Consider the following 22,380-nt stretch of genomic DNA (forward strand, 5'->3'; position numbering starts at 1 on the left):
TGACTGAAATGGGGATCTCCAAATTGCACTGCATATCCACTTCCAGTAACTCAACATAGTGGAGCCAATTCAAGTTTAACATAGGAATAGAATCTGAAATATATAACCAACCAATAATTAGCTGATGTTTGCAAACTTCATAAAGTACATTCGCAACAAAATTATAGTGCTGCAAACAATTAGTTAAAATCCCCCCAAAACATAAGAAAATAGCTCTAAAAGAGTGACTAACAAAATGACCAGTAGTGACAGGGTTTGAAAAGGATTATAACAACCCCTTCACATACAGAACTGCACGATATAATGCGTCATCTCAATACTTATATCTGATACTTTATCTATGGAGCTCTAAGATTTGGGCCCTGTCTGAACAACTTTTATTTTTGCGCAGGGTTTAGGAATGAGGAGAAAGAAAGAGGAGGGGGACAGTCAGGGTGTTGTGGGGTCCTCTCCAGGTCGGTTAGCGTGAAGCCTGACATAAATCCGGGCAAAAAGTATCAAAGTAGTGAGTTAAGGATGGCAGCGGTCATAAGATATCATCATCAGCTTGATGTCTGTACCTGTAGGTTAACTTTCAAAAGATGAGAAGTGCACACTAAGCTCAGAAAGGCGCGACGTAGTGGAGCTCACCGGTAGCTGTCGTCTCCGCCCCTGACCTTGCTCATAACTACCTGTCACTTCTTCTTTGGTAACCCCGCAACCTGTGCCAGCATCATCTCTGAATTTACCCCACAACACCACATTTTACAAAAGGGTGCAGTCAATTTTGTAATGATGTTAACACTGTCAAATAATTACCAGGAGCACGAGAACAAGGTGTTCTTGCCACGATCTAAAGATAAAAAAGTACTAGAGATTAATTGAATAAATTAGAGATGGTCATGAAATATTGGTTAAGTCTGAACTGCAGTTCTAAGGCTAGTGGCTTGAATCCTTGCTTTGGCTTTTTTTAAATCCGTTTGTGTTATTTAAACGAGCTGTACAGAAATTAGAACTTTGTTGCTCCCTACCACCTTCTCCTGGCTTATGACATCGTTGCAGCCGCGGTCAGCTCATTCATGATGCGCGTGCAAGTACATGCATTTTTTTAGAAGTGCTCGAATAAACTCATTTTTTTTCCAACTTTGATGGATTTACGGTTGGCATTTGGACTACTTGAAGCTGGCATTTTCTTACATTCACTATTATCATATTACACTGCCAAAAATAAAAAACACCCATGGGGACAAGCATTCCTGGAACCTGTTGTGTTTTGCCCTTAACAGCTCTGCTAAAAGTAAGATGAAAGCAGATTGGCGCAGCGGAAAATAAAGCATCAGGGCTCTTTTAACTCAGTTTGGCTTGGTTAACACATACTTCATCAAGAAAATATCCCACTTTCACCTTTTTAAAAGGGATTGTAATAGACCCTTTTTTTTCAATTGGGCACAGAACTTGTTGTGTTCCTCCGCACAATCATGCAAATATGTTCCAAACTATTCCACTCGCCATGGATCTCAATAAATGATTTTCAAAGTAGACAGTTTGACCTCATATCCCGTAGAGCTGTGAAAACAACGGACGAAGTAAATCAAACGGCGCATCTCGTTGACAAACAGACAGCGATTTGTAGTAATCAGCGAGTGCATAGTGCTTATTTCATCTTAGCGTAATTGCAACTTTGCTCCGTTTTTTCCGAGTTGATCATCAAAGAGTAATTTTACCTGTGCGTTCCGATTAGGTATGTAATTGTGACCTTTCCTCTCGTTTTTTTTCACCGCCTCTCTTGTAATTAATATTATATTGTCCCGATAGCTCCCCCTTAGTGTGTTGGCTCCCCAACGCTTCCAGTTTTGTTTGGTCTAGGTTAGGCCCAGTAGCAGTCAATTAGCTCATTGTTTTTTCTCCCAGCTAAGTTCGTGTTTGTTGCCATCATCGTGTTTTGATGGTGGACCGCAGTCATACCGGCTGCTTATGCTTGTTCTCAGTCAGCCAGCCTCCCGTTTTTTTCCACCGATCTATCTCAGTTTGTCTTCTATGGCAGCAGACTTGCCTGCTGTGTCTCTGCAGGTTTAACCCATGTTAGCACTCAGTGTTATTTTTGCCAGTTTGCCCCATTTTGGCTGCTCACCATGTGTTGTAACATTGCTGCACCGATTCGCTACACAACACCTAGCCATTCTCCACAAAAACTAACAAAACTTGGGTAAAAACACTCGACTAGTTAACATGTAAACCGATAGGGTGACTGACTTGCTAGGGTGCTGGTCTGCTTTGCATGATGTCAAAGCTTAGGAATTCAAAGACGAGACTGTCCTCAAAATGCATCATCTCGGAAAATAATTGGAATATACCAATTACATTTAAAAGGTAATACGCAAAAAACACGTACCATTTTCTCACATTTTGTACGTTTTCGAATTTGGGAATCCCTTTAAGGACACCTCAAACAACGCATCCTACCTTAAAATCCTGCGAATGGCCAATAACCAGGAGTTTAGAGCCAACCAGGATGGACATTAGCCCATTCAAGACCCCAAGGAAGATGAGCAGCATTAAAAACTGATGCTAATTTACTTTCCAACTAGACTTGTGGAAAAGCACAATTACACACATCTTGTTCTCAACTACAAGTGCAAATACATTTAGGAAAGAGAAAAATCACTGTCAGAAATATAGGTACACATTCCCCTGTCCCCATGCAAAAAGTAGACTCAAAAACATTTGAACACTGAAGTTAACCAAATAATAAACCCTAAAGTCCAGATAAATGAAAAAAATGCCTAAGTCTCGAACAAAGCACATCCAAGTTGAGGTGCAGTCGACTGAACCTCTTGCTGGCAATGCAAGTTGAAATATTTAGACAGACACACAAAAAGGTTGCATGAACAGGCAGGTGCAGAACGGACAACCCAAGAGCACAACATCCCACCCTTTCCTCAGTGCTATCCAACACCCACCAAGTCAGTGCTTGTTTTACCTTGTCAGAAGTGATAAAAAGTAAACCGTGTCGCAAGTGCTGACAAGCAATGACTAGCTAGCGGCAGGTGGGTAGAGCGGGATGGCATATGCTTCCGCTAAATCTACCAAATCCACACCTCATCAAAATGCACCGGTGCCCCCTTGTCCTTTTGCGCTCCCCTCCCAATTCCGCAACTGCGGACCGCTCTGCCCGCTAGTGACACCTGTGGACAAAAAATGACACGGCGCTTAATATTTCATGGAGTGTGCACACTGGGGCGCGTAATCCAAAGTGAATTCCCTCAGAGCGCTTGCATTTACATGAAATCAAGTCACTCCGCATCAGTCACATCACCTGCAAAGCTCCTCCCTCCCAACGTGCCCCACTTCCTCCCCCTGTTAGGCCAGCCTGCCTTTCTGTCCACACACACACATCCTGCAGCGAGCCAGTGTGTGAGCGCAAACAGAGGGGAACGGTCTACATCTTTCATGAAGGTTAAGACCAACTAGCAAGTAAGAGAAAGAGCAGTTTCTCCACTTTCCTTCCTTCCGTTTCACACCGTGACAACTAAATGGATGCCCCCAGCACTTATGAGTCTTAAGACACAGTGGTTAGACCAGCGTGTACGTACAATATTAAATCATCCCTCCGTTTTTATTTCCATACGGTCAAATCAAGCGCCAAAGCTTCACATAGACCGCACACAAGGAGTTGAATTTGCGGGAGGCCGAGCGCTTCCTCCTTGTCAATTAGCTGACAGCGGCAGAATGCATCATTTATTAATCGCTCTAAAAAACCCAAAGAGATGGGAGGAGGACGTTGCTTCGCAAAAACAAAGCACTTAAAAACCGAACTGCCACGTTACGCCGTTGACAGCAAGTCTGCTAACGAGTGGCAAATTCTGACAATGTCGGCTATCTGTCACTGAGACAATTTACATCACTTCTTCTCCACCCCCTGCCTTTCTTCAAGCTCATCCAGGACAAAAACCATCAAGTGGCAACAGGAATAGTCTTGAAAAACGACATGCGTTACATTAAAACTGTCTCAAAGAATAAAAGAACATTAACTTCTAAGACACCAAGTGACTGCTTTTCATATTCAAGGGCAACTCACGGGAGAAAAATATAATACATGACAAAAATGCCTTAATTAAATATCCCAAATTTAAATATGCACCTTAAAAATATATCCTCTTATTTCATTCATCGCCAGACTGTCTCCAATAGGAAGTGCTGGTGTCCGCCAAAATTTTTATTTGGACTCATTACTGAAGGCCTGCAGCACATTTATGTTTATTAATGGGACCGTGTGTGGCAAGGAGACTCCTCAACCATTTTTTATAAGGCTATTCAAACAACAGCTACAAAAAAATGGTGACTAGATCTTATTTAGACACCAACTTGATACAGGGAAACTGAGGTTTAACAGAAAAAAATGAGGCCACAAACGTGAGGTCCTGTTGGTGGGGATGACAAGTATATAGGATGCCATCAAAGCTCAAAAGGCAGGAATTAAACTGCTAAAAAAATAACTCACTTCTTTCAACATTTCCTCAAAGTCAAAAGTGTTCTTAATTGCAGTCGAGAAGTTGGGACCTGCTCTAAAAACTTTGCCATCCCTTGGCAGAGCCCTCCAGAGAGAGCACGTGTTTGCTTCTCCTCTCGCTCAAACGCTCTCACGCGGGGGATCAGACCTCTTCGCCCTTGGCTGCCCTCGTCCGGTGAAATTCGTCTCAGTTGGGGGGATGGAGCATTAATATTTGAGGTGAAGAACTCTTTTAAAAGTTCTTTCAGCTACCAGATACCTCTTCTAATCTCTCTCCCACACACATTGAGAAAATAACACCAAACGGTTGCTTTTCAGTGTGACGCAAATGATTGGGCCGGTTGTTTTCTATTCTTGTCATTTTTGAAGTGTCACGAAGCTCATACCCTACTACCACTATGAGCCCAAAAAAAATCTGACTTTCAAAAGTGAAAATGTAGCTGTAGATTTGTTTTACTAGATGAAGGATGACTAAATTCAAAAGAAAATTAGAAACCATCTCAGTGAGTATTCTAGTCTACATCCTGAGACTGAGAGGTTGTGTCTTCAATTCACGCCTTGGATTATATATATATATATATATATATATATATATATATATATATATACATACATACACACACACACACACACATACTATCCATCCATCCATCCATTGTCTTCCGCTTATCCGAGGTCGGGTCGCGGGGGCAGCAGTGTTAAAAGGGAAGCCCAGACGTCCCTATCCCCAGCCACTTCCTCCAGCTCATCCGACGGGACCCCGAGGCGTTCCCAAGCCAGCCGAGAGACATAGTCTCTCCAACGTGTCCTGGGCCGTCCCCGGGGCCTCCTGCCGGTGGGACATGCCCGGAACACCTCCCGAGGGAGGCGTCCAGGAGGCATCCTTATTAGATGCCCGAGCCACCTCAACTGGCTCCTCTCAACGCGGAGGAGCAGTGGCTCTACTCCGAGTCCCTCCCGGATGACTGAGCTTCTCACCCTATCTCTAAGGGAGAACCCAGCCACCCTGCGGAGGAAACTCATTTCGGCCGCTTGTATCCGGGATCGAGTTCTTTCGGTCATGACCCAAAGTTCATGACCATAGGTGAGGGTAGGAACGTAGATCGACCGGTAGATCGAGAGCTTTGCCTTTCGGCTCAGCTCCCTCTTCACCACGACAGACCGGTACAGGGTCCGAATGACGGCAGACGCTGCACCGACCCGTCTGTCGATCTCCCGTTCCATCCTACCCTCACTCGTGAACAAGACCCCAAGATACTTGAACTCCTCCACTTGGGGCAAGACCTCCTCCCCGACACGGAGGGAGCATACCACCCTTTTCCGACTGAGAACCATGGCCTCGGACTTGGAGGTGCTGATCCCCATCCCGGCCGCTTCACACTCGGTTGCGAATCGCTCCAGCGAGAGCTGAAGATCACGGGCTGAGGAAGCCAACAACACCACATCATCTGCAAAAAGCAGTGACGCAATGCTGAGGCCCCCAAACCGGACTCCACCCCCGCCAAGGCTGCGCCTAGAAATTCTGTCCATAAAAGTTATGAACAGAATCGGTGACAAAGGGCAGCCCTGGCGGAGCCCAACCCTCACCGGGAACGAATCCGACTTACTGCCGGCAATGCGGACCAGACTCTGGCACCGGGCATACAGGGACCGCACAGCACGGATAAGACTGTGCGGTACCCCATACTCCCGAAGCACCCCCCACAGGGCCTCCCGAGGAACACGGTCGAATGCCTTCTCCAAGTCCACAAAACACATGTAGACCGGACAGGCAAACTCCCATGCACCCTCAAAGACCCTGAAGAGTGTATAGAGCTGGTCCAGTGTTCCACGGCCAGGACGAAAACCACACTGTTCCTCCTGAATCCGAGATTCGACTTCCTGGCGGACCCTCCTCTCCAGTACCCCTGAATAGACCTTACCAGGGAGGCTGAGAAGTGTGATTCCCCTGTAGTTGGAACACACTCTCCGGTCCCCCTTCTTAAAGACGGGAACCACCACCCCAGTCTGCCAGTCCAGAGGCACTGTCCCCGATGTCCACGCGATGTTGCAGAGGCGCGTCAACCATGACACGCCCACAACATCCAGAGCCTTAATGAAGTCTGGGCGGATCTCATCGACCCCCGGGGCCCTGCCACCGAGGAGTTTTTTGACAACCTCGGTGACTTCAACCCCAGTGATACGAGAGCCCAACCCAGAGTCCTCAGGCTCTGCTTCCCCAGAGGAAGACGTGCCGGTGGAATTGAGGAGGTCTTCGAAGTACTCCGCCCACCGATTTACAACGTCTCGGGTCGAGGTCAGCAGCGCCCCATCGGCACTATACACAGTGTCGATGGCACACCGCTTCCTCCCCCTAAGACGTCGGATGGTGGACCAGAATTTCCTCGAAGCCGTTCGGAAGTCGGCTTCCATGGCCTCGCCAAACTCCTCCCACGCCCGAGTTTTTGCCTCGGCAACCGCTAAAGCCGCATTCCGCTTGGCCAGCCGATACCTGCCAGCTGCTTCCAGAGTCCCACAGGCTAGGAAGGCCCGATAAGACTCCTTCTTCAGCTTGACGGCATCCCTCACCGCCGGTGACCACCAACGGGTCTGAGGGTTGCCGCCGCGGCAGGCACCGACTACCTTGCGGCCACAGCTCCGATCAGCCGCCTCGACAATGGAGGCGCGGAACATAGTCCACTCAGACTCAATGTCCCCCGCCTCCCTCGGGACATGGGCGAAGTTCTGCCGGAGGTGTGAATTGAAACTTCTTCTGACAGGAGATTCTGCCAGCCGTTCCCAACAGACCCTCACAACACGCTTGGGTCTGCCGGGTCGGGCCGGCATCTTCCCCCACCATCGAAGCCAACTCACCACCAGGTGGTGATCAGTTGACAGCTCCGCCCCTCTCTTCACCCGAGTGTCCAGAATATGCGGCCGCAGGTCTGATGAAACGATGACAAAGTCGATCATCGAACTACGGCCTAGGGTGTCCTGGTGCCAAGTGCACATATGGACACCCTTATGTCTGAACATGGTGTTCATTATGGACAGACCGTGACGAGCACAGAAGTCCAATAACGAAACACCACTCGGGTGCATTAAGCTTTAGAGTTGGGAAACTAGACAGGGTTCCTACAACTAAATGCAAGCTAATTTCAAGACTTTTTAATACCTTTTGAAATCAAATTCAAGACCAAGTCGACCCCCCCAATAATAATAATAATAATAATAATAACAATAATAAACCAATTGAATTTAAATTGTGTAGTAAATCGAGAAACAGAACAAGGAAATACCTGGCGTCTGTTGGAAACTCGATTCTGAAGCTATGTGTTTCGCAGTTTCCATATGTGACCCCAGTGCTTTGACTCCCACCGTGCAGTTTAAAATATTTCTTGCACACAGTACATAGTGCCTTAAACACATTAAATGGCACAAGCTTTTAGCCAGGGCAAAAAACGCTCATAGGACTGCCACTTCTATTTGAAATGTACATGTTCCCAATGTGCAGCACGGCAGAGCAGTAGTTAGCGCGTGTCCGGCACAATTCTGAGGTCATGAGATCGAACCGCCTGCGTGGAGTTTGCATGTTCTAACCGTGCTTGCGTGGGTTTCCTCCGGGCACTCCGGTTTCCTCCCGCATTCCCAAAACATGCATGTCACGTTAATTGGCCGGTCCAAATTGTCCCAAGGTGTGAATGAGCGAGCGAATTCCCTGTCCCTGTGTGTCCTGCGACTTGCTGGCAACCAGTTCAGGGTGTCCAGCACCCCTGCAACCCTACTGAGGATAAGCGGTGCAGATAATGGATGGATGGATGTTCCTAATGTCCAAAGTAAACGTCCCAAGTTATTTATTTATTATTATTCAGCCAGTATCAACCATCAACATGATATCTACCGGAAATCATTTTTGTCACGCGAAGCTATCGACGTGACTCGTTGCCTTTGATCGGCGCCGGGTTTTTTGGACCCAACTGCTGTGTTGGGAGTCATTAGGTGACCAAATCCCCCAATTCCAACCCTTAATGCCGAGCGCCAAGCAGGGAGGCAATGCGCCCTACCATCTAGGCTACCGAGCTGCTATGTGTATTGTGGGTAGACCCAAGGCATCTGCTCTGAAAGGGCCGACTGATACCACATCACCATTTGGATAGTTTCGTTATAGTGGTCCCGCGATGTTGCCACGTAGGTGATCTATATTATTTATTTAAAAAAAAAAAAAATAAAATAAAAAAAGGACAATTGATAAATAATATTAAATCTTTTTAGTTCTAACAAATATAATCCTTATGAATGTACATTTTTAAGGTTTTCAAAATGTAGTTGAAGACATTTTAAAGCCAATTAAAGTCTTATTTTGAGATTAATGCATTCAATGCCTTTTAAGATTTAGATGATCTGCGGGAACCCTGCTAGATGACAAAAATTTATGAGGGCAGCACCCATGTTGGCTACTTTCTCATGTTCAAATGTGATGGGCAAATTTCAACCTAACCGGAGGTATGATGACAATGTCATAATCTAACTATAAAACTGAAATTTAAAAAACACGACAGGAATAATGTATTCCTCTGAAGAATAACTTCGATTTAAAGTAGCTCTATTCCACCACAAGCAACTAAATGACGTAATGTCACCTTAAAAAATATTGTCACATTGGTACTAATTTGACATGTATGGTATACTACAAACATTTGGTTATTAATGTATGGGCCATGGCAGCATGGCGGCGCAGTGGTTAGCGCGTGTGCAGCACGGTTCTGAGGTCATGAGATCAAACCTCCTGTGAGGAGTGTGCATGTTCTCCCCGTGCTTGCGTGGGTTTCCTCCAGGCACTCAGATTTCCTCCCATATTCCAAAAACATGCATGTTAGGTTAATTGGCCGGTCCAAATTGTCCCTAGGTGTGAATGAGCGAGTGAGTTGTCCGTCTCTGCGTGCCCTGCGACTGGCTGGCAACCAGTTCAGGGTGTCCCCTGCCCACTGCCCTAAGATAGCGGGGATGGGCTCCAGCACCCCCGCGACCCTACTGAGGATAACCGGTGCAGATGATGGATGGATAGATGTATAGGCCATTGTGGATAGCTAAAGTATGTATGATTATGAAAAGAGATGCTTGTGTTTGTGTGTGTGTGTACACGTGTGTGCCTACCAGGTGCATTGTTGTCCTTCACATGCTGTGTCATCAGGGGCCAAAAGTAATGGGCTCTGATAGGCAAATTTTGTTCTTTCATCATTTTCATCAGCCCCAAAGACATATCTATAAAAAAAACAGTAAGTATTTGTTAATTGTACCATTACAGTGCCACTTAGCCTAATGCATAAAGTCATGATAAGGGGCCGCACCTGTATTTTGGTACTGGAGAGCACAAAAAAGAGTGAAGTTAAACGGAGAGGTGTGTAAGTTGGAGTTCTGCAGTTCTGTGCAGTAGTGGTGGATTTTTTCCAGTGGCTGTATTGAAACAAACATTAGCAGCATTGATGGAAACATTGGAGGACACTTGACCAGGCTTAAAAAAAGGTTTTCCCTTTGTTAGTTTGGACACAGTGCTGTACAATAACTTTTTCTTATATCAATATTGTACATCTTACTAGAACACACAGGGATTGCATTACGTTTCTAGTCCACAATATTTTGCTGAAAGCACTGTGCTACTTGTAGTGCAGAAATATTACATGAAAGATATTCCAGCTGACTTAAAAACGCCTTGGAATGTGGAATGCTCTGTTCCCTAAGATATTTTCTGCAACCTCAGTGGAAGTGTTCAATTTTAGATTAACTACTATTCTTTAGCTTATGATTGATGCCGACCACATACTTTTCTTTTCCTGTCTTTTTCGCCTGCGTGACTGGTGGCAAATTGAGGGAGAAGGACGAACAGTGATTAGTCTGCAAAACAGCACCTAGACCTAAAGCATAACATCACCTGCATCGACCAGTTGGGAACCTGTGTCGTTGCGGTCTTGGACTTCTTGAACAATTGTACAATGTTTATTGTTGATTTTGACTACGTTTGGAGGATTGTTATCCTCCATTTTGAGTATTGCAACCCAAAGCACGAAGCAGAATGCAGTTCTTTGATTGGTTTAAAGATACAGGCCGTGTTAAAGGGACGACAAAATTTCTGCAAAGTACGCAACTGTAAAATCAAAAAACAATTATGACGCACCGAATATTAAGCCAAGGCAAAAAAGTATTTAATTGTGTTCTGCATATATACTCTGACAAATAATAAAAAGATTAAAGAAACATTTTGCAAGTGAGCTTATAAGAAAAGAACTGTAGCGACCTTTTGACATATTTTAAGTGAATTGCAGATAAATGGTCGTGGCATCTAATGAGTAATGTAATCTACCGTGTTCATGGCGACGCAGTGTCTCAGGAAAAAATTTCCCTGGTTGGCAGAGTCTGTGTTGACATCATCCGACTGAAGGGTAGGAAACGTTCTCAGAATTTGGAAAGCAGTGTCATTGTGGCCCTGAGTGATGAGGCTCAGACACAAGTTCATAGCGTCTGAAAGTTGAGCATTGTTTGTTTAAAATCATGAACAGTACTGGCCAATAGAATCATTGAAAGATGAATTGAAGATACGTGGCATAACCTGGAACGTAGCCTCTCATGTGCCTCAGGCGCTCCACCATTTCGGGGATGTGCTGCTGATGACCAGCCTTGGCCAGAGTAAAGATCACATCCATGATGTCTCTGTCCATCAGACTGCAGTCGGCACTCTCTGCCTCCTCCAGCGTCTGATGTGACCCAGGCATACATGTAGGGTAAATTTAAAAAACTTAAATATCAATATGCAATTTAAAAAAAACAATGCACAGACCTTCTTCAGACTCTCCATGTCTCCTTTTTCGGCATAGGCATTCATGAGAGAAACAAAAGTATCAGGACCTGGCTCGATTCCAGCACCTCGCATGACACTCAGGATGTTCTTTGAGCTCTCAATATCTCTGTCAAACACAAAGCGTTTTCAGCCAAGTATTAGTGTGTGTTATGCTTTGAGTCAAACTGTTTAAATTCTTAAATTTGAAACTTCTGCATATCAAAATGTACCATGACACACTTCATGATACCGTTAGGTTAAAAAAATGTTAATGTTAAAAATTGACATAATTATTTTGATTGTGTTTTGGTTTGCCATCTGACAGTTGAAGCAATGGCCAAAAATGTTAAAGAAAAAAATGCTGACACGCTTAAAGAGTAACACAAATAACCCACAAAAGTTAATACTTGCAACATTACAGGGCAATCAGGGCTAAAAACAGCGGTACTTACCCTGCTCGAGCATGGCCTGTTATCAGGGCATTAAAAACAGCTTCTGTGACGGGGAGGTCTTTGCTCTTCATGAATCCTAAAATGGTGCTGAAAAACAAGCAAATGGCTGCATTCAACGTTACCGAAAGAAAAACATGTTCATGCAATAAAATAATAAAAACCTAAAATACCACTCTAAGGGCAGATAACCATTCCTGATGCCAAAACATTTTACCCAAAAAAATAATTTATATCTTTCAAAATATCGCAAAAGAAGAAAATACATAAATAAAAGCTTACCCAGCACCATCAATGTCTCCATTCTGGCAGTAGGCAGCGATGAGTCTCTGGTATGTAACCTAAAAACAAGAATGACCCAACTTAAAAGAAGATTGTTTATCATAAAGTACACAAGGATAAGTGCAACAGCCAGAACAAAACATGCATACTATGATACGTGCAGCAATAACTTTCAACATGTCTTCCCAAGTTTAGGCGCTTTACTGTTCTTACTCTGTTTGGAAGGATTTTGGCTGCCTCCATTCGGGTGAGGAAGTCGGTGGGCGAGAACTTAAAATCATTCTGAAGGTACACCTTCAGTAAGGCGTTGTAGTGGCTCACGTCGTATTGCGCGCCTTTTGAAAAAATATAACATACATCATTTGAACAAGGTAAATGAGGCAAGCTACATACAGATTGCACCGTATGCCAGCTTTGATTAAGAGTGGCAGGTTGATTGATTAAAACATAGACAGGATAGAAACAGTTCTCTCTCACTCAAATGAACGGTGTGATTGTGCATCAACAGTATAGACATTAAAATGGTTTATAACTTTAAGTCTTAAGTCAGACTAGTTATAATGCTTTCATTTTATTTTATTTTCCGTTTTGGCTGATATGAAAAATTATATTAAAAAACAGCTGATTTAATCAACATATTAATTGGTCTATTCATAAAACATTGCAATTTGGCAACATGCTTGACAAGAGGAGTCCTCTTACCCAGTTCCTGCAGCTTGTCCCATACTCGATGAGCAAACACTGTGCGATCCTCCAGGGCCATTTCTGGCAGAAGAGAACCACAGCTCCGCAGAAGCAGCAGGGCCTGGTTGCCGCTAGGATAACCTGAAACAACAAAAAGGCAGTATTTATCACAAATTTGAACGACATTTGTTTTCAAATTTGACGGAGAAAAAAACAGTTTGACACGTACTTCTTTTCTTTTGTTATAACAACCTCAAGTCAATAATTGCAACCATACATATATGCTATATTTACCTGCCCTGCAAATATCATGGAAGATCCTTGACAGGAGGGTTTTTGTGATCCGACCAGTCCTCCTTACCGAACTGTCCAGCTTGGCCAAAGCCAAGTCAAATTGTTGAGATTGTTTGGAGCGCACTGCTAAACTGGACTCTTCCTTCTTTTCAGTAACCAATGCGTAGGTGCGGATGCATCCCATTCCACGAGGCCACACATGACTACGGGTGGGGAGAGCAAATCAGACTTCAAATCAAGAAGCACGGTAACGGTTTTTCATTAACATCAATCTCTCAATTCTTAAAAATACAATGAATTTTCAAGCCATCATACCAGTGTTTGTCAAATGGACATTACAATATGGAATTCTAAAAACTTGTAAATATTCCAAGAAAGTATAAAGACCAGGCGATTAATTAACATAATCCAGCATTTCCATGCTATAAGGCGATTCACCTTTCTTAGTCTTGCTGCTTCACGGAATTTTATCGTGCATTGTGGTCTGTGTTCAGATTGATTAAACCATCCCCAAGACTGGGTTATTTGTGAAATTATATATATATATATATATATATATATATATATATATATATATATATATATATATATATATATATATATATATAATCGTAAATTCCGGACTATAAGCCGCTACTTTTTTCCCCAAACGTTCAACCAACCCTGCGGCTTATTCAGTGATGCGGCCAATTTATGCAATTTTTCACATGACATGAGGCACATGACGCAGCTTACAAGCTAAACGCAATCGTACAGTCCGAAAAAGAAGGAAACAGAGCTACTGCACGCAAACTTTACCTTGCGAGCGTGTTTTTGAATAAGGGAGCGTGGGACGACGTTTATATGACAAAGTTTCTTTCCCATACTAAAGGAGGGCAACGTTAATGACGACGGTTATAGGGAGGAAGATGAGAACGTTTTACCGTGATTTCTATATGTACGGTATGTTTTTTTTAACAGACACTTTAACCGTATTGCGAGCGTCATGTTAGTAGCGTTTTGCTACCCTTCACAGGCACGATTTGGGATGAAAGTTATAATATTAATATTAAAGCTTTGAAAACTCTCTCAGTGTACCGTCTTTCTTTGTAAATATGTGTTACCATGTATAATATGTATTTGCAACTGTATATTTTTGTCATGTATTTATTTGTATTTATTTTGGACACTTATTCTGATAAGTCTTGCACTGGCTAATTAAAAAGAAGGGGCGTAACAGACGCGGGGGATGACGGGAAGTAGAGACCAGTAAAGGTGAGTGTTTGTGGACACGGCAGACAAAGGTGGATATATATTTTTCCCACCCTTACCTTAGGAAATATACACTTTTTTTCCTTGGATTACTTTTAACGGGCCCCGGACTGTGTAGGTCTACATCAAATCTTAACTACCGGTATCATTTTCCGTTCATTTTGCTGGCTGTGGTTTTTTTTATCTGTGTACTTTATGTTCGGTTAAAATCGCGGGACTCAAAGTAGGTTTAGGGTTAATTTCGTGATTGTGTTACATGTTTTAATGTGGACGCATGCGCCTTATATACAGGTGCGGCTTGTGTAAGTACAAAAGCGGTTATCCTCTTAAAATGTGGTGGGTGCGGCTTATAATCAGGTGCGCTCTATAGTCCGGATTTTACGGTATATACTATTATAATACATATATAATAATAAATATTTTTTAGAGGTGGATTATATGTGACGTATTTGTAAAGCAAATGTCTGGGCCTGTAAAAAAAGGTTTGATCTGATAAAATATTTAATTAAATAATAAATGTGATATAAAAAGGTTTCCATTTTACCAATATTGACAATCACGATTCACATGTTCTTTTAAGAACGCAACTTATAGTCCATAATTTACTTTACTGAAATTAGTTTCCACATTGAATACCATAAGAACTTTGTTAAACACTTATTAGTGTTATTAAAGGTTAAATTCTGGTTTAAAACATTCAATTTAGGTAAGGCAAAGAAAGCTTATCCTGTATTGCTCTTTGGTTAAAGAGAATTTTTTCTATTCATTACAACAATGACTTAAGCGCTTTGGGAAGTCTTCATTGACTTGAAAAGCGCTATATAAATGCAGATCATTTCATTATCGTTGACCTTCAAGTCAGGTAAACATGGATTCTGATATTAAGTGAAAGGCTGCAAGACATTATATAATACTCATGAATGGTAGCAGTCATACTAAAAATGTAAATACAGAGTAACATGCTCACAACTGGAAAAAGTGGGGACACTGCGTATTAATAATCTTCATTTGCAAAAAAAAATCTTAAAAGGCTTATTAAATACATTAACCTGATTACCAAACCATACCAGGTTAGATAATCAGTATGCTTTTTGTAACATTCGAGCACGAACAACTTTAATAATGAATTTATAATACCATTAAAAAAACGGGGTGCACGTGGAAATGCAATGCATGCTTATTTGATGATTGTCATTGAGACTCAATGACAATGCGCGTGGATGAAGCTACCGAAGCTAGCTGCTTACCAGGACTTTTCCAGACTCAGTCGCTTCTGTGCGGTAGAAACTCCGGTTCTGCCAACACCAACACTTCCACTATACAACCGATTAAGTGGCGGTCCTGTTCTTCTCATCCCCGTGATTTGAAGTAAACCCAAAGGGGAACACTTGAGGAACCGGCCTGATCTTAAGAGCGAGGCCATGTTTGCTGTGTCGCAAGCTTGAAAAAGAGCGAGACTTCCGTATTGCGGCGTCAAAACACCGCGATACTTTGGGCACAACTTGTTTTATGCGGTTTGAAATCTGTAATTTTAATGTTTATGGATGATGAAATTGGCAATGGGTTCAAATTATTTTTTAAATATACTGTGCATAGAATATATTACTCAGAAAACAAATAAATCAAAGCCAAAATAAACCTTTAAATAATTATAGCTAAATTTCACATTCACAATTGCAAATTTACAGGTAGAAATATCTCTTTCATCACTTTAAGTCAAGTTAAGTCATGTTTATTTGCACAGCCCTTAATCACAAAGAGTCGCAAAGGGCTGCACAGATCGAAGACTATTGCAATTTTTTTACAGACTACTGTGACACCATCCCCTCATCTAAAACCTACACGGGGGCAAATAATACACCTATTATCAACATAAAATACAGATTATTCATATGCTATAGAGTAGAAGTGTGTTTTAAGCTTAGATTTAAACATTTCCACTAAGGTTGCAGATCTAATCTCAGGGGGAAGAGCATTCCACAGCACCGGGGCCCGAATGGAGAATGCTCTCGGACCTGCGGATCTCTTCTTGGCTCTTGGGATCACTAGTAGACCAGCATTTTCAGAGCAAAGGCTCCGGACCAGGACATAGGGGGGAATTCAATCTGAAAGATATGAGGGAGCAAGTTTGTATACTACCAACAGAACCTTAAAATTAAAATCACATCTTAAGCTAACAGGGAGCCAATGCTGGTTAGCTAAAATCGGGGTAATGTGATCAAACTTTCTTGTCTCAGTTAAAAGCCTTTCTGCATTTCAATGTAAAGTAAAACAATATATTTTATTTCCCACAACCAGAGGATCATTAAAATGTTTTGGTACTTTTATTTACCTTATCTGTTTTCCCCTGGCATATTTATCTTTGTTTTCATGTAATTTGGATTGTTTGTTTTGTTTGATTATATTAAAACAACATTGCAGTGGAAATTTTGTATGGAAGTGTATACCAGCTCAGTAGCCTAGATGGTAAGGCGCCCGCTTTGAGACTGGGAGGTCGCTGGTTCGCGCCTCGGCCGGGTCATTCCTAAGACTTATAACATTGGTAAAATGGCGGCGCCCTCTGTTGGCTGCGGCTGCATCGGCTCGCTACAACGGGTCAGGTGTATCGACATTTCGTTCTGTGTACATTGTTACAAAGAATGACAATACAAAGGAAATTATTATTATTATATGTGTAACCGCGTTGTACGTGTCCCACCAAAGATCCACATTCACGCTGGACTGGATGATGAGGTTTTTATTATTACAGTTCTGCAAATGGATGAGTCACAACATTAGCTTTTTCTGCTGGGTTTGATCTCTTTGATCTCTTTGTAGTACTCTGGTTAAACTGACAACAAAGCATATCAAAGAGCTGTCTTTTCACTTTACAGAAAATACATTTTAGAATATCACAATACATTTATAAATCTTTGCATTTTAACAAGATACTTTTAACAAGAGATCGTATAGTGGATTTTTAACGTTTACAATGAATTCAACATGTTTTTCTTTACTCTGAATTTTAACCAACATCATCCTTTTTTAATGTATATGAAAAAATAGGAATAAAAACAATAATGAGTATAAAAATGGGTACAATTTACCTGCAAATGGATGAGTCACAACATTAGCTTTTTCTGCTGGGTTTGATCTCTTTGATCTCTACAAGGGGAATTAATATTTAGTAAAACAGAAACAAAACGAAAATAAATCAAAACAGCTTGACAATATCAATCACATTACTATGCATGGTGAGAGATTTGTCAGCTGGGGTTATAATGTTTAAAATTAACTTATTTTGTGGAGCACCAAAAGATATGTCTTACCTTTGTAGTACTCTGGTTAAACTGACAAAACCCCGCCTCCTGGTCACATGTTAGAAGCCAAAACCAAACCCCACCCCATACCAGCAGATGGCACTGTTGGACTCAGCATTGCAGGACATTTACCAAAAACTATACACATATTTTAGCAGGAATTTCAATAAAATAAAAGTTATTATTACACCCGTTACATATGCGTTTTGTTCAAGCATTAAAAACAATGTAACAATATGAAGACTTCATTTTAGTTTTGTGCTATAAAATGATGACATTGGTCAAATTAAAAAAAGAGCCACATGATTTATTAGTTAACATATTGTAATCCACTTTATTTTGTAAAAACACCTTAGAAAATTCAATGACGGAAAAAATGTTTTCCCTAATCAATAGAAATGTCAAATAACAAACCTGTTTATTCCTGATTATAATTTTCTTAAAAACCTATACATATGTTTATGAATGCAGTTTCAAGTTAGTTTTTCCAATAAACACAAATTTCAATTATTTTTACCAAACAGTTTATTAACATATACAGTACACAATAGTTCACAAACGTAACAGAAAAAGCAGGGATGGGGGATCACTGTAATTAAATAAAAATGAACATTTTGCATTTAATACCATGTCATAATAACTGGTTACATGATTTGATTAATGTGAAGTGATTGGACTGTCAAGGCGACAGGATGAAAACAAGCTCCGCCTTTTTCCCTGTTTGCCTTTCCCCCTCTGTATCCCCAATTGTAATTCAAAGTAGTTGATTTTTCTTTTTCTTTAACCTTGTATTTGAGGAACAGAGGAAAAAATAAAATGGTCTATAAATAGATCAGTTTAATTCTTGAATCAATGTACCATTACTTTGCCTCTTTTCTTTTTTTAACGTTTCAACTAACGTCTTTGTTTTCTTTACATATTTCTTGCGACCCTCTCGATGACTGTGCTCATTCCACAGCTCCAACGCCAGCCTGCGAATGTCATGCGGATGATCTAGTGTCCAAGCTTGAAAGAATTCACACTTTTTGTGAGCCAAGAAGTATTTCTTTCTTTTTGTTCCCTCTTCTCCATCTTTGGAGAGAGTGGCTCTGGCCTTGGAAAGTGCTGAACGTAGCTCACTCAAGGCAGCCAGGGTGTATCCTGCAGCGTTGTCTTTGTTTCTTCCAGTCAGGATGTGAGCAGCAGCTGTTACCGCTATATCTGTAGCGCAGGATTCCTGTTTGTCAAGGTATCCTTCTTGCAAAATCAGAGTCTCTCCACTGTGCACAGCTTCTTGAACAGAATTAAAAACCTTGCTGGAGCTCAGGGCCTCGGACAATGTGAGCATCATGTCACAGAACTCAAACAGGAGTGAATCAGTGTCACCGTTTAAAAGCTGAAGGGTGAAAGTATAGCAATAAATCGTGTTAATCAAACTGTAGCAGACCAATGGTGATGGATTTGGACACAAAGAGCTCAGTTTGGGTATTTTTGCTGTAATTGTAGGAACACCAGTGACTGTGGAGTTTGCATTTTTTTTCTTGCTTGTGGTCACTATTTGGTCCAAACTCGGAATGTCCTCAAGCACCTCCACCAGTGTTCTAAGAGTTTCATCATGTTCCTCCCACCATGGCCTCCACACTGTGATCACACCGCCAAAATCACCAGACTTAACTAAACTTGTGAACTTCTCCTTCTCCTGGATGTCAAGGAGAGCCCACAGCTCCTCTTCAGAGAGCTTGTCAAGGTCGATCTCAGAGATATTTTGGGCTAATTCTTCTGTTGGCTCTTCATCCGCTTCCTGGTATCCAATCTCTTCTAGTGCTCTCAACACCTCAGAGATCTCCCCTGTATCATTTGCACCCGATTCCTGAAGCTCCGCTAATCGGGAAAGCAGCTCCATGGCCTCAACATTGACGTGTTGCTCCATTCCAACTTCGCTTAAAACAGTTGGCATCCCTCCATTTGTCTCTTGTGCTTTTTGTCGCAAACCAAGAAGAATCTCCTGCATTTTTTTCTTCCCCTTTTTATCTGTATCACCAATGTTTTTTAACTCCTGAAGAACAGATTCCTTGTAGAACTCCTCAGAGCACATGGAGTGATCCGGGCTTCGGTAGCAAGCCAGGCCACAGTAATGGATGTTGCAACGAGGACAAGTGTAGCTGGCGGGCTCGTCTTCGCACAGCATGCACATTTTGGTGTTCTTTTCGTCACCCGAAGCCTGAGTGATCAATTTTTCTTGGGCAGAAGAACCCTCTCTTCCAGGGAGCAAGATGCCATCTCTGCTGAGTGCCGAGTTATCTTCTGGATCATCCGGCCACTCGTCTTTTGGACCGATGTCAGTCAGGAGATTCCTTATTGACGGGGGCAGTGTCCGTCTAATTATTGGATTCATTATTGTCGACATAAAACCCTAGGATTGAAGCAGGGTGATGAATTAGAATAAGGCGATCATAATGTAGCGTGTCATTTTTCAAAGGGTTTTGTATTTTTCTACGCCGGACATTTATTTCAAAAGTTATTCGTGTCGATACACACTTGACAAGTATTTCTGAATAAATCAATCAAACATGTATGCTACTTAGTATACTTCAACTGAAAGTTGAGAAGGTTAAAGTGGATCTTTTACTCACCTCCTTGGTATAGTTAAAACAACAGTGGAGATCATCAGTACGCCGCCATTTTAAATGGAGATTACGTAATCTTAAAGGAGCGGTGTTCTTCTATCTGGCACTGCCATCCTAGAACACCTACCGGTACAATGAAAACATTTGTTTTTGTATACAATACTTATCGTCGTGAAAATATGGTACCGATTTTTATTAGATTTCAATTCAACGTTTTATTAAAATTAAAATAATATAATACTATATTTATTTTCTTACTTGTGTTCCCCTGTGAAATTAGAATACATCTAATGGCAGATAATTTTGCACATTTTGAGTTGTATTATTCCTAATTCATTCATTTTAGTTAGTATTCATCCAGTATTCATCCTTTATTTTAACATATTTAACATTAATCTTAAAAAACAAATATAAACATTATTTTAGCAAAAATACTAATGTTTCTTTTATTGTCAGAAGAAAAGTAATTACCTTTAACAAAATAATCTGTCTTTTGAAAATGTGTACGCGGAAAGGAGATCCAAGTTACACTACTACTTTTATTTAAAAGTAGGGTGCATCGTTTGAGGTGTCCTTAAAAAGTTAGAAATTTAAATATTTTCTCTATTAAGTGTGTGTTAACAATGCCCAACTGAGTTCAAAGAGCCATCATGCTTTATTTTCCACTGCACATATCTAATTTTATGATACTTTTATCAAAACTGTTTGGGGCAGAACACATGAAGGAAAAAAGTTATATTTGTCGGTTTAGGATGAAAACATTTAAAGTAAGAAAAGGCCTGCCTCAAATAGAGTCGAATACATATAATTTTATATATATATATATATATATATATATATATATATATATATATATATATATATATGTATATGTATATGTATATATATGTATGTATATGTATGTATATATATGTATGTAACGGGTGTAATAGTGACCTCTGTTTTATTAAATATCCTGCTGAAATATGTTATATAGTTTCTGTATAAGTGTCCTGCAATGATGAGTCCAACAGTGCCACCTGCTGGTATGTGGTAAGGTTTGGTTTGGCTTTAGACTTTGCGACAGGAAGGTGGGGGGTTTTGGCAGTCTACAACAAGCTGCCCACGGTAAGACACGATCTTTTGGTGCTCCGCAAAAAGTTAATTTTAAACATTAAAACCACAGCTGACAAATCTCTCAACATGCACAGTAATGTGATTGATGTTGTCAAGCTGTTTGGATTTATTTTCGTTTGTTTCTGTCGCCTTTTATGTCAGTTTTGCCGGACGTTGCATGTTGTGCTAAAATGCTAATTCCCCTTATAGAGATCAAAGCCAACAGAGAAGCTTACCACGTGTTGTGTTGTGACTCATTCATTTGCAGGTAAATTGTACCCGTTTTTATACTCATTATTGTTATTATTTCTATTTTCTCATATATATATATATATATATATATATATATATATATATATATATATATATATATATATATATATATATATAAAGGATGATGTTGGTTGAAATTCAGACTAAAGAAAAATATGTTGAATTCATTGTAAACGTTAAAAAACCACTATAGGATCTCTTGTTAAAAGTATCTTTTTAAAATTAGTGTAAAAATGTATTGTGATGGCTGATATTCTAAAATGTATTTCATGTATGTATGTATGTACATAAACAGACACGAAAGCCGGGGGGAATCGGAGAGGAGGCGGACTTGCTAACACGAGGTGGTGTATCCCTGGATTTTCACAAAGAAAAGTTTTCCATCTGCCGCAGGGATGTCGAATTTTTGGACTGGCGTGACGTCATCCACTTCGCTACAAGCACCCCTAGGGCATCATGTTCATCTGTTAATAAACAACAGGGTAGACTGCTGGAAGTGTGAATTTCCCTACGGGGATGAATAAAGTATCTATCTATCTATCTATCTATCTATCTATCTATCTATCTATCTATCTATCTATCTATCTATCTATCTATCTATCTATCTATCTATCTATCTATCTATCTATCTATCTATCTATCTATCTATCTATCTATCTATCTATCTATCTATCTATCTATCTATCTATCTATCTATCTATCTATCTATCTATCTATCTATCTATCTATCTATCTATCTATCTATCTATCTATCTATCTATCTATCTATCTATCTATCTATCTATCTATGTATGTATTTCACATATCACTCTCCTCAGGTGTAGGTCCAGCAGCTTTTAAGTCCGCC

The 22,380-nt window shown here is 41.0% G+C and overlaps 2 protein-coding genes across 2 annotated transcripts in view; both read right to left on the reverse strand.

Annotated features, from left to right (window-relative positions):
• The window catches only part of lrpprc (leucine-rich pentatricopeptide repeat containing), a 78,690-nt gene extending 62,965 nt beyond the window's left edge, over positions 1–15,725 (reverse strand). The window contains exons 1-11 of the mRNA XM_088350952.1: positions 15,508–15,725; positions 13,010–13,212; positions 12,734–12,856; positions 12,245–12,366; positions 12,032–12,090; positions 11,753–11,839; positions 11,301–11,427; positions 11,073–11,217; positions 10,827–10,984; positions 9,817–9,922; positions 9,623–9,730 (exon numbers count right to left, since the gene is read on the reverse strand). Of these exons, the coding sequence (XP_088207078.1) occupies positions 9,623–9,730; positions 9,817–9,922; positions 10,827–10,984; positions 11,073–11,217; positions 11,301–11,427; positions 11,753–11,839; positions 12,032–12,090; positions 12,245–12,366; positions 12,734–12,856; positions 13,010–13,212; positions 15,508–15,683 (1,414 nt within the window). The 5' untranslated portion in view covers positions 15,684–15,725. The remainder of the gene's footprint in view (positions 1–9,622; positions 9,731–9,816; positions 9,923–10,826; positions 10,985–11,072; positions 11,218–11,300; positions 11,428–11,752; positions 11,840–12,031; positions 12,091–12,244; positions 12,367–12,733; positions 12,857–13,009; positions 13,213–15,507) is intronic.
• Positions 15,726–18,066: 2,341 nt separating this feature from the next.
• Positions 18,067–20,293, reverse strand: znhit2 (zinc finger, HIT-type containing 2). The gene is made up of 2 exons (XM_088351927.1): positions 20,172–20,293; positions 18,067–19,951 (listed from the first exon to the last, which is right to left on the reverse strand). The coding sequence occupies exon 2, from the start codon at positions 19,943–19,945 to the stop codon at positions 18,392–18,394; it is 1,554 nt and encodes a 517-aa protein (XP_088208053.1). The 5' UTR covers positions 19,946–19,951; positions 20,172–20,293; the 3' UTR covers positions 18,067–18,391.
• Positions 20,294–22,380: the final 2,087 nt, after the last annotated feature.

This window comes from Urocampus carinirostris, chromosome 13 (assembly GCF_059441175.1).
Source record: "Urocampus carinirostris isolate Australia breed hairy pipefish chromosome 13, RoL_Ucar_1.0, whole genome shotgun sequence".
NCBI classification, from domain to species: Eukaryota; Metazoa; Chordata; class Actinopteri; order Syngnathiformes; family Syngnathidae; genus Urocampus; species Urocampus carinirostris.

Coding starts and splice junctions, on each gene's coding strand:
- znhit2 (XM_088351927.1), bottom strand. CDS start 19,945: ATGTCGACAATAATGAATCCAATAATTAGACGGACACTGCCCCCGTCA.